Source organism: Mytilus californianus, unplaced genomic scaffold (assembly GCF_021869535.1).
Source record: "Mytilus californianus isolate M0D057914Y unplaced genomic scaffold, xbMytCali1.0.p SCAF_12, whole genome shotgun sequence".
NCBI lineage: Eukaryota > Metazoa > Mollusca > Bivalvia > Mytilida > Mytilidae > Mytilus > Mytilus californianus.
In genome coordinates, this window is record NW_026262604.1 from 54,838,126 (window position 1) to 54,851,369 (window position 13,244).

The following is a 13,244-nucleotide window of genomic DNA, read 5'->3' on the forward strand; positions in this document are numbered from 1 at the left end:
GCTGAACATTATTGCTGTTTACAGTTTATCTCTATCTATAATAATATTCAAGATAATAACCAAAAACAGCAAAATTTCCTTAAAATTACCAATTCAGGGGCAGCAACCCAACAACAGGTTGTTCGATTCATCTGAAAATTTCAGGGCAGATAGATCTTGACCTGATAAACAATTTTACTTCATGTCAGATTTGCTCTAAATGCTTTGGTTTTTGAGTTATAAGCCAAAAACTGCATTTTACCCCTATGTTTTATTTTTAGCTGTGGCGGCCATCTTGGTTGGTTGGCCGGGTCACGCCACACATTTTTTAAACTAGATAACCAAATGATGATTGTGGCCAAGTATGGTTTAATTATGCCACGGAGTTTCAGAGGAGAAGATTTTTGTAAAAGATTACTAAGATTTACGAAAAATTGTTAAAAATTGACTATAAAGGGCAATAACTCCTAAAGGGGTCAACTGACCATTTCAGTCATGTTGACTTATTTGTTAATCTTACTTTGCTGAACATTATTGCTGTTTACAGTTTATCTCTATCTATAATAATATTCAAGATAATAACCAAAAACAGCAAAATTTCCTTAAAATTACCAATTCAGGGGCAGCAACCCAACAACAGGTTGTTCGATTCATCTGAAAATTTCAGGGCAGATAGATCTTGACCTGATAAACAATTTTACTTCATGTCAGATTTGCTCTAAATGCTTTGGTTTTTGAGCTATAAGCCAAAAACTGCATTTTACCCCTATGTTTTATTTTTAGCTGTGGCGGCCATCTTGGTTGGTTGGCCGGGTCACGCCACACATTTTTAAAACTAGATACCCCAATGATGATTGTGGCCAAGTTTGGTTTAATTTGGCCCAGTTGTTTCAGAGGAGAAGATTTTTGTAAAAGATTACTAAGATTTACGAAAAATGGTTAAAAATTGACTATAAAGGGCAATTACTCCTAAAGGGGTCAACTGACCATTTCGGTTATATTGACTTATTTGTAAATCTTACTTTGCTGAACATTATTGCTGTTTACAGTTTATCTCTATCTATAATAATATTCAAGATAATAACCAAAAACAGCAAAATTTCCTTAAAATTACCAATTCAGGGGCAGCAACCCAATAACGGGTTGTCCAATTCATCTGAAAATTTCAGGGCAGATAGATCTTGACCTGATGAACAATTTTACCCCATGTCAGATTTGCTCTTAATGCTTTGGTTTTTGAGTTATAAGCTAAAAACTGCATTTTACCCCTATGTTCTATTTTTAGCCGTGGCGGCCATCTTGGTTGGTTGACCGGGTCACGCCACACATTTTTAAAACTAGATACCCCAATGATGATTTTGGCCAAGTTTGGTTAAATTTGGCCCAGTAGTTTCAGAGGAGAAGATTTTTGTAAAAGTTTACGGACGACGGACGACGGACGACGGACGCAGGACGACGGACGCAAAGTGATGAGAAAAGCTCACTTGACCTTTCAGGTCAGGTGAGCTAAAAATAAAATCACAAAAATACTGAACTCCGAATGAGCTACTCTCTATAAATAAAGATATTACATGTATTATGATTATTTAGTAATTTTATTCAAACATTTCTTAACCAAACTCCTTTGAGACTGAAGAGTTTAGGCATGTGTTCTGTTTACACAGATAGAACAGATAAAATAACTCAACGATATCCAGTATGAATGAAAGATCATGTGGGGTTTACATCAATGAGACAGCAACCCAAGGACAAAAATGAATAAAAAATATCAAATAGGCAATGTCTTCAACAAAAAAACAGGTGTCTATATATATTTACCTCTTAATTATCCCGAGACTATAAAAGTGGTGAAAATATGAAAGAGAAACAATTAAATATCTGTCTTCAATCCAATATTCGAGGGTCTGGATGGGGAGTCTTTCAATTCTGTATTCTTTAATTTTTTAAGCCATTTTTCTCTATTCTTTAAAAATGTTGCCTATTATTCTCTATTCTATATTTTTTTGACCCAAACCTCATCCACACCCTCATTCTCTCCAAGTAATAATCAATATCAACTAGAGGCTCTAAAGAGCCTGTGTCGCTCACCTTGGTCTATGTGCATATTAAACAAAGGACACAGATGGATTCATGACAAAATTGTGTTTTGGTGATGGTGATGTGTTTGTAGATCTTACTTTACTGAACATTCTTGCTGCTTACAATTATCTCTATTTATATTGAACTTGGCCCAGTAGTTACAGTGGAAAATATTTTGTAAAAATTTACAAAAATTTACAAAATAGTCCGTTTCTATGTATGTTGGCATTTGTTTTTGTTGCAGTTCAATGTTTTTGTTGTTCCGTTGTTTTCCTCTTATAGTTGATGCGTTTCCCTCGTTTTTGGTTTGTGACCCGGATTTGTTTTCACTTAATCGATTTATGACTATTGAACAACGGTATACTACTGTTGCCTTTTTTTAATGACCACTTAATGGATGACTATGCAGTAGTGTTGGTGGATAGTTGTATCATTGGCAGTAATACCACATCCCCTTACAATCATTATAATGGCCCTATTGCTTATAGTACCCGAGAAACAAACCAAAACACAAAAACTTAGCATTGACCAATGAACCATGAAAATGAGGTCAAGGTCATATATCAACCCAACCAGACGGACATGTACACTATAGTATATACATGGTAATTTGTTTTCAATGACAATTGCTTCTGATGTAGAAACAGAGAAAAAAATTTAAAAAATCAGAATCAAGAGATGTGCATATTAAACAAAGGACACAGATGGATTCATGACAAAATTGTGTTTTGGTGATGGTGATGTGTTTGTAGATCTTACTTTACTGAACATTCTTGCTGCTTACAATTATCTCTATTTATAATGAACTTGGCCCAGTAGTTACAGTGGAAAATATTTTGTAAAAATTTACAAAAATTTACAAAATAGTCCGTTTCTATGTATGTTGGCATTTGTTTTTGTTGCAGTTCAATGTTTTTGTTGTTCCGTTGTTTTCCTCTTATAAATTTTTGAAAATTGTAAAAAATTGACTATAAAGGGCAATAACTCCATAAGGGGTCAATTGATAATTTTGGTTATGTTGACTTATTTGTAGATCTTATTTTGCTGTACATTATTGCTGTTTACAGTTTATCTCTATCTGTAATAATATTCAAGATAATAACCAAAAGCTGCAAAATTTTCTTAAAATTACCAATTCAGGGGCAGCAACCCAACAATGTGTTGCCTGATTGGTCTGAAAATTTCAGGGCAGATGGATCTTGACCTAATGAACAATTTTATCCTGTCAGATTTGCTCTAAAGGCTTTGGTTTCAGAGATATGAGCCAAAAACTGCCTTTTTCCCTATGTACTATTTTTTAGCCATGTCGGCCATCTTGTTTCGTGGGCGGGGTCATCGGACACATTTTTTAAACTAGATACCCTAATGATGATTGTGGACAAGTTTGGTTAAATTTGTCTTAGTAGTTTCAGAGAAGATTTTTGTAAAAGATTACAAACATTTACGAAAAATGGTTAAAAATTGACTATAAAGGGCAATAACTCCTTAAGGAGTCAACTGACATTTTGGTCAAGTTGACTTACTTGTAGATCTTACTTTGCTGAACATTATTGCTGTTTACAGTTTATCTCTATCTATAATAATATTCAAGATAATAACCAAAAACGGCAAAATTTCCAATCCAGGGGCAGCAACCCAACAACAGGTTGTCAGATTCATCTGAAAATTTCAGGGCAAATAGATCTTGACCTGATAAACAATTTTACCCCATGTCAGATTTGCTCTAAATGCTTTGGTTTCAGAGATATAAGCCAAAATCTACATTTTACCCCTATGTTCTATTTTTAGCCATGGCGGCCATCTTGTTTGGTTGGCCAGGTCACCGGACACATTTTTTAAACTAGATACCCCAATGATGATTGTGGCCAAGTTTGGTTTAATTGGCCAAGTAGTTTCAGAGGAGAAGATTTTTGTAAAAGTTAACGACGACGGACGCCAAGTGATGAGAAAAGCTCACTTGGCCATTTGGGCCAGGTGAGCTAAAAATGGAACAAAACAATAACAAATGTGGTTCCTGACATGACACAGGCAAATAAATATTTGACCGGGATAAACTATTTTTTTGAAAATCTCAACCCCTTTTCCCTTTATTTTTTTTCAACATTTCAAACATTTCTCCAAAAATCAGTTGGAGTTAACATGTTCATTTAAATTTTTGCAAAAGACTTTATTTTTTTGTTCAGCAAAATTAATCAATGAATGATTGTTTTTTTGAAGGTTAAATTTAAAGTTCCCATTGAATGAACTCAACAGAGAACAATAGCTATTGTATTTATGCAATGGGAAAGTACACTTTTCAAACACTCCTACTGATTCTGGGGAGAAAGGTTTGATTGGCCTCCACAATAATAAGTGCATGTCTAAATACATGAATTCGAGTTTTCACAGGTTTTGGGTAATCACAGGGCTAATCTTAGACCTGTTTCACAGAATATAACATTACACAATGTGATATTGAATAACATTATCATTCACCCTCTTTTCAACTTGAGAGAAAAGTATTTACCTATGCAAAAGAATTTTCGATTGCTTGTTAAAACTAAAAGTTTTATAAATAAAAAAAGTTCATTCATACAAAAATGTTGTTTGTTAATTGACAAAATTTAAAAAGACATTATAAATACATTATACTACACTTGGGTTATTGTGGATTTATGTGAGCTATTGGGAATTAACAAATGGGCTGTTCCAAAATTAATTGCATTGAGGGCATGGGAGGCATTTTTTTAGGACCCCAACCACCCAAAAAACAAAACTTTTCATTTTACTTATAATTCTTAAAAAAATCTAGGAAAATGTGACCCCCCATACATGTATTTAGTTAATTTGAATACCTTCCATCCCCACACCTGATAAATTTCTAAACAGCCTTAAGGGTAGAGTACGCAAGCACAAACTGTATGATATAAATATAACTGCATTCAGAAGTAGAAATCTACAATCATAGTACATTTATTGTCAATAACATTAACAGTACCAATTTTATTGCACCAAATTACACAATTCCAATGATAATATTAAACCCATATGTTCTGCTTAAATTACTTAATAAAAAAAATATGTTAAAATATAGTGACAAATTTATATAGAAATGGTTCTGTTATATAACAAATAAAAATTCCCATTTAAAAAAAAAAAACTATTGATAGGTCCACTTGGAATACTGTAAACCAACTTATTTTCGCGGATACTTTATTTCGCAATTAGCCCTTTCAAGCCCATTTCGCGATTCTCAATTTTAATTGATGTAGTTAAATATGAAAAAATCCAAGTTTTTCATATTCTCGACGATTTATATTCGCGCTTTTTTCTACTCGGCAAAAGTCGCGAAAATAAATCGCCTGCGAAAATAAGTTGGTTTACAGTATTTACATAGGGTTCTCACCCCATAACCAACGAGAAGTTGTCAAAATGATAGCAAACCAGGGTTTTTCTTATATTAACAGTGTCACTTACTCCAGAAGGGCAAAATTGAAAATCATCAATATTGTTCATGACCTCTGGCTTGTCATCATTAAAAACATATTTGAATTGTGAAAACAGTTGGTTGAATAGTTTTCAAGTTTTTGCATGGAAACAGCTAGGACTGCCCCAAGAATAATAACCAGATTTTTTCATTCAGAAAAACAATTTCCACTATTTGATGGATGAATGGATGGCTGTTTAATGTCCAACCACAAGTTAAATATATTCAGGACGAGTACAGGATAATTTAATATGAATATTAACCCTGCTTTGTACTAGACCGAAACACTGAGCCAGATTTTTAATGTGTGAGTTCATAAGGTAACAGTCAGCAGAAAGACATTTCACTCTACCCCAACACATTATTCTAACTCTGAGCCGACCAGACTTTGCTCTTAGTCCTTAATGCTGGGTGATTGGAGGAGAAGCAGCAAATACCAATTTAAAAGACGGGGTTTGAACCCACAACCTCCCGTACTCAAGGCGAACATGCTACTACGAGACCACTGAGGCTGTTATCCTCTTTGATATTTTGGCAATGTTAAATATGTGGAAATTGCAAATTTGATACATTGTACTTTCCAACTGTAGCAATATGTTTGTTTAATGTGCAACATCAAATATGATATACAAAACTAAAAAATCGTAAGAATGATTGTCATTATTTTGTTCAGCAGAGTTTTCACAATAAAAGATTTCTAAATAATAATGAATAAACAGACAGACAGAAAAAATGCAAAAGGACTGCATAAAGAAATATTATCCCAACATGTTTATAGGATATAAAATTAGTTTTTTATTTTTATTCATTAAGCTATTATAATTGCTTGTTTATGTATAAAGAAAAAATAATCAGGAAACATAACTGATGCATCAAGTGAAAAATAACTGTTAGTCATAATAATAAGTCAGCAATTTATACTACTCAGTTCCCAGTATAAATTTAAGTGCCATTCAATGTATAAAGAATCATTCGAAAAAAGATTCATTGTTGAACCTACAATTATAATGGTTTTATATCATAAAATACTACAGAAAATTCTAACTTTCTTGTGATTTTACATACAGGTCAATTCACCAGAAAAATGATTTGTAAAAATGCATTGTAGATAGTCACACAAAGGTAGACAACCCTTGACTTAATATAGATTACCCACTTAAATTGCAGGAACTAATTATCCATTTCATTATATAAAAACATCACACAATCGGAAGCCAAAAATAAGTATTGTAACCATTTTAGAATATGTTGCATGTTTCTTATATGGACCTACAACTGTACCTTTCAAATGATTAAATCCTTGTTCTACAATTAGATTTCTCAATAATTTTATAAATTTATAACTAATACATAGAAAAATATAAAGCTCAGAGTCATTCATGATAATTTGAAACAAATTAGGCAAACTGAAATAACATCTTTCATCAATGTCCTGTAGCAAACTCTGAAGTTACACCATTCATTAAAGTCCTGGAGGGAAAGTCTAAAGAAGCACTGTTCATCAAAGTCCTGAAGTAAAGCCTAAAGTTACACCATCATCAAAGACCTGGGGCAAAGTCAGATCTTTCTTTACTTTCCTCATCTTCTACTTCTCCTATTTCTTGTTCTAACATTTCTGTAAATAAACAATACACAGTGATGATGACTTATTTCTGCTGCAATCAGTAAGGACTATTCCATTAAAATTAATGTAGGGGTAGTCAGTAAGGACTATTCCATTAAAATTAATGTAGGGGGTAGTCAGTAAGGACTATTCCATTAAAATTAATGTAGGGGGTAGTCAGTAAGGACTATTCCATTAAAATTAATGTAGGGGGTAGTCAGTAAGGACTATTCCATTAAAATTAATGTAGGGGGTAGTCAGTAAGGGCTATTCCATTAAAATTAATGTAGGGGGTAGTCAGTAAGGACTATTTAATTAAATTTAATGTAGGGGATAGTCAGTAAGGGCTACTTCATTAAAATCAATGTAGGGGTTAGGAGAGGAAGTTTGTGGGTCATTCATTTTTGTTTGTCTATTTGAGGTACTGTGGATTCATTTACTTTCGTGGATTGAGGAAAACTTGCTTTGTATATATGGTGACCTATAGTTGTTAGCTTCTACATCATTTGTTCTCTGGTGAAGAGTTGTCTCATTGGCAATCATACCGCATCTTCTTATTCTTATATTGGTGAACATTTGATTTCATAGTTTTGCCAAAGTCTGCATACAAGTCTATAGAAAATTTGTAATCCTTTGAATATTTATATTTGTGGTTCACTTGTACATGTTGTACCAATGAAATCCACAAAAATTTGTATCCCACAAATAAGATGAACACTCAAATTAAATGATGCAGTATGTTGGCTGTTTGGGCATTATGAAAGTCAATTTCTTACCCTCTCACATCTATTTTTATGGAATAGCCCTAGATATATTTTGAGATTTCAGTAATTTGTATTTTATTTTGTTACAGCAGGTTTCCATAAAATTCTACCTTAAATTGAATTTAAGACAATTCTTTTTTATTTGCAGTCTGTTAAATGAATAACTTTTTTACTACTCATGATGAAAAAAACTAGAGGCTCTCAAGAGCATGTGTCGCTCACCTGTATTTACTGATGCTTTGGAAATCATGTAAAATAAGGTTAAAATCATAATTAATAGTATTAGATATTCGATATTATAATGATATCTAAGATAATAACAAAAAACTGCAAAAGTTTTGTAAAATTACTAACTCAGGGGCAGCAACCCAACAACGGGATTCGTCTGAAAATTTCAGGGCAGATAAATCTAAATCTGATGAACATTTTTGCCACCTGTCAGATTTGCTCTAAATGCTTTAGTTTAAGAGATATAAACCAAAAACTGCATTTTACCCCTATGTTCTATTTTTAACCAAGTCGGCCATGATGGTTGGAAGGCAGGGTCATCGGACACATTTTTTGAACTAGATACCCTAATAATGATTATGGCCAAGTATGGTTAAATTTGTCTCAGTAGTTTCAGAGAAGAAGATTTTTGTAAAAGATTACAAAAATTTACAAAAAATTGTTAAAAATTGACTATTAAGGGCAATAACTCCTAAAGGGGTCGACTGACAATTTTGGTCATGGCAACTTATTTGTAGATCTTACTTTGCTGAACATTATTGCTGTTTACAGTTTATCTCTATCTATAATAATATTCAAGATAATAACCAAAAACTGCAAAATTTCCTTAAAATTACCAATTCAGGGGCAGCAACCCAACAACAGGTTGTCAAATTTGTCTGAAAATTTCAGGGCAGATAGATCTTGACCTGATAATCAGTTTTACCCCTTATCAGATTTACTCTAAATGCTTTGGTTTCAGAGATATTAGCCAAAATCTACATTTTACCCCTATGTTCTATTTTTAGCCATGGCGGCCATCTTGGTTGGTTGGCGGGGTCATTGGACACAATTTTTAAACTAGATACCCTAATAATGATTGTGGCCAAGTTTGGTTAAATTTGGCCCACTGGTTTCAGAGGAGAAGATTTTTGTAAAAAGGTAACGACGACGGACGAAGACAACGCCGACGTACGACGGACGCCAAGTGATGAGAAAAGCTCACTTGGCCCTTCGGGCCAGGTGAGCTAAAAATGGATTTAGATAATTCCTTCACTACTTTAAATAATCCAAAGAACCCATTTATAATCAAGGTTCAAGCACTAAAATTAGAACAGGACTTAAAGCAAAAACAGAAAAAAGTCATGGAAAGAACACTGAAGTAAATCTAAAGCAAGAACAAATCATAAACTGTAATGAATTTAACGGAAATCCATAACATACCTGTCAACCTCTGAAATTGAAAATGCAGGTCATGACCTGCATTGAAGAAGAAAATGTCAGGTCATAACGAGTATGAACTTTTTCGGTCTAATTTTAGTATTGAGAGTTTTTTTTTATATATACTATAACATATATATACATGTACATGTACCACTGAGTTTCCTAAAAATAATCCCTTTTGTATTTGTTAAGTATATAAACATTTATCATTAATTAAATATCTTTCTTAAGCAATGCCCTTTTATTGTTTTATTCACACTAGTTTACTTCTTTTCATTAATGAATGTCATAAACCCCAGCTATACATGTAATTAGAAATCAATTATAGCTAATGTGCTCCTATACACAGGAGGAAGATAAATAGAAAGAAGTTAGTGTTTCCTTTCAGTGTAATATCTAGAGCATATGGATTTGATTTAAAGCTTTTACATTTAAGTGATAACAAAATTATTCTCTCAAACAGAAATGTATTAAAAGGTTCAAATTGTTTTAAAATGATTTTTACAGGATATTTGATATTTGCAAACGGCAAATCTTTTAATCAGGGCATAGAATTGTATGTCAAGCTTGACTGGCTTCAACTTTCTGGGGTACATTTAATAAACAATTCTCGAATTATTACTTTTCAATCAAATGTAATGTTTTGATAGCTGTACATGTCATTGGCACGGTAAATAAGCAAATTTTAATTTCAATTGTTAACCTTTTCAAAGGAAAAACGCAGAGAAAACTTAAAGGATATTTGACTTCTAGATACCAGAAACAATGCCGGTCAGAAATAAGGGTGAAAACAGGTCATTTTCTGAAATCCCGGGTTATTTGAATACCCGGCGTGTATTTAAAAAAATCCTGTGTAAAGGGGGAAATTCTCAGGTGTAACCCCCAGAATACCAGTCAGTTGACAGCTATGCCATAAATAATTTATATGACAGAAACAATATGATTTTTTGGACCAAATAGGTAAACATTACAGACAATTCTAGCGATTGGCATCTATGGAATGGTATCTGAATATATCTTTTTCAAATTTTAAGTTTATCATAATATTAATGTTTAATAACGATCCATACATTTTGTTTATGATGTCAGATTTTAGATAGTCTCTATTTAAAAAAAATGTGAAGACTTGTTATGATTGCCAATGAGACAACTCTCCACCAAAGACCAAATCATGTAGAAATTAACAACTATAGGTCACTCTACAGTCTTCATCAATGATCAAAACCCATACCGCATAGTAAGCTATATAAGGGCCCAAATGACAAATGTAAAACAAATTCAAACAAGAAAACTAACGTCCTGATTTAAGTACAAAACAATAAACAAAAAACAAATATGATATACAGCAACAAACGACAACTACTGAATTACAGGCTTCTATGTAATTTATTTACACCTTTTTTAGACACAAGATGATATAGAACATTTAACATGAGGGTCTGGATTGGGGTCTTCATTCCTGTATTCTTTAATTTTAACTCTATATGATTTATATCTTAGGGCCCCATTGTTCTCTATTCTTTATTTTTAGCCCATTACTCTCTATTCTGTAAACCCAATCCAGACCCTCACATATGACAAACAATCAATCATGTAAAATCATATTTTTTGAGAAAAAAAACCCAAAAAAATAAACAAAACTGGTGTTTACAAGTAACCTCTTTGCCAAAGCTGAAATTTCAACACCAATTCAGCAATCAGCCCATAGGTAACTTTAATTAAGAAATAATTCATGCGAGCCTTAGATTTGTTGGAAATTTTCACATGGCCTGTGCCGTTATATTCTTATTTTATCCCAAGCACTAGCAAGGGATAAAATTAAGAAATATAAAGACTAAACATCAAATCCACAGTTGACATGTAGTTACTAAGGAGTGAGCAGCCATATTGACTTGCTGAAATCCATAAATGTGTGAATAATGTATTATAATAGAAAATGAAACAGCACCTACCTCAAACTCCATTTTAATGCAATATTATTCGAATTTGGAGAGTACACATAATTTGAAAATTTATGCATTAATTCTTTTATTATTGTTATGCATTATAACAATTCTGTATTTTTTTTTAATTTCCATGATTTAGCTAAGTACAGATATATAAAGAATTTTATCTTCTTGTTATTTACAAAGGAAAGAAGCACCTCATACATGTATTAAAATAGTATTTTTAAACCTGGTGTAATCAACCATTTACCTTTGGCAATTACTTCCAAGATATTAGAATGACAAACTTCCTGGAACTCCTTCTGGCTTATTGCAAATGGTGATATTTCTTCTAAAAACTTGTCTAAGGGACATAACTCTTTATCACAACCTCTAACAATTTGTGGCTGAATAAAATAAAAAAAAAACAATTGAATAATATCATCAAGTAAGCACAATTACTATCTTGCAGTCTGAATAAATGAGTTTATAATTTTGATGGATGAATTTATCATGTTTATAGAAATGTAAATATAATATCTTGATATATTGCTTCAACAAATCATTTTACTGTTGTGTTGCTGTCACACTGACTTATAATCCAAGTCTCCTTTTATTCAACATGGTTCTCATTAAGGTTTTTGAAGACAAGTCCCAGGACTCATCATCTATGACCATTAAGTTTATGAAATTTATTGCTATATATATAATTTATTATTTCAGTCCTCATGACAAAATAGAGCATTGAAATGACATTAAATTTAGGTTTTTTTTGTTATAAAACGATAATATATGTGGTCAGTTGACACAACAGTTTAATACCTTGATGCCTCTTTGGACTCATCAGTTTAGAAAATGATCAGTCCAGACAGATTTTCATGAGTCCAGGACTCATGGACTCACCTTAGTGAGAACCCTAATTCAATATTCAGTGAGCTAAATACTTTAACTATCTAGCATACACAATTACATGTTAATGTGTTTACAAGAAGCCCACTTAGAAACTAGACATTTACATGTATATAATTAAAAAACTAGAATAATGTAGCCGTACTTTGACCTATAATGGTTTACTTTTACAAATTGTGACTTGGATGGAGAGTTGTCTCATTGGCTCATACCACATCTTCTCATATCTACTTAAACTCGTAAATTAATTAAAAACTATTTTATCTCACAATTTGCTAGCTTTCATCAATTCTGAACCCTGTCATGTTAAAGTATTTTAAAAACAGATTAAAGCTACTTAACACTTGTTCATTTCAATTTTACCTTTCCTAGATATTTAACTTGTACATAATGATTTTTGTCACTATCTTCATACAGCTCAAGAATTAAATCAGCTCCAAAGGGAGGCCACTCTGTCACATCAAGACCAAGAGCACTTAAAGCTGGAAGAACAGTAGAGTCGTGTGCTGAGTACATCTGCATTTTGGCATTGCTAAAAAGGGACAAAGTACATTTAATACATAGCCAAATCTTAATATGAGACTGCGGATTCATTTCTTTTCATGGATATCAATTTTCAAAGATTGAGGGAATTGTAATTTCATGGTTTTCCCAAAATCTGCAAACAAACCAAAAGAAACTTTTACGTAATTGAATATTTAAATCGCTGTTGACCTATACCCAATGAACAAATGAAATGAACAACAAAAACTGGTATCCCACAAATAAAAAGCATTCTGAGAGTATTGCATGGCAATACATAGTCCCCTACAGGTTAAGAATTCATTGTACTGGAACAAAATGCTAACTTGATCTATAACTTGTCATGATGTAAACTATATAACAAATATCAAGTCAATATCTCCAAGCATGACAAAAAAAAGTGTGGAAAACTGATTATATGAGTGAATTTTCTAAGTCCAAGGACCATAACTCTGCACAAAATCATCAGACCGGAAAAAAATTTGAAACTGATCTGTAACATGTCATGATAAAACTATATACCAATTATTTAATCAATATCTTCAAGCATGACAAAGAAAAAAGTA

At 32.4% G+C, this 13,244-nt stretch overlaps 1 protein-coding gene across 1 annotated transcript in view; it reads right to left on the reverse strand.

Annotated features, from left to right (window-relative positions):
• Positions 1 to 1,989: 1,989 nt before the first annotated feature.
• The window catches only part of LOC127722033 (lysophosphatidic acid phosphatase type 6-like), a 37,407-nt gene continuing 26,152 nt past the window's right edge, over positions 1,990 to 13,244 (reverse strand). The window contains exons 9-11 of the mRNA XM_052228883.1: positions 12,520 to 12,688; positions 11,519 to 11,654; positions 1,990 to 7,139 (exon numbers count right to left, since the gene is read on the reverse strand). Of these exons, the coding sequence (XP_052084843.1) occupies positions 7,063 to 7,139; positions 11,519 to 11,654; positions 12,520 to 12,688 (382 nt within the window). The 3' untranslated portion in view covers positions 1,990 to 7,062. The remainder of the gene's footprint in view (positions 7,140 to 11,518; positions 11,655 to 12,519; positions 12,689 to 13,244) is intronic.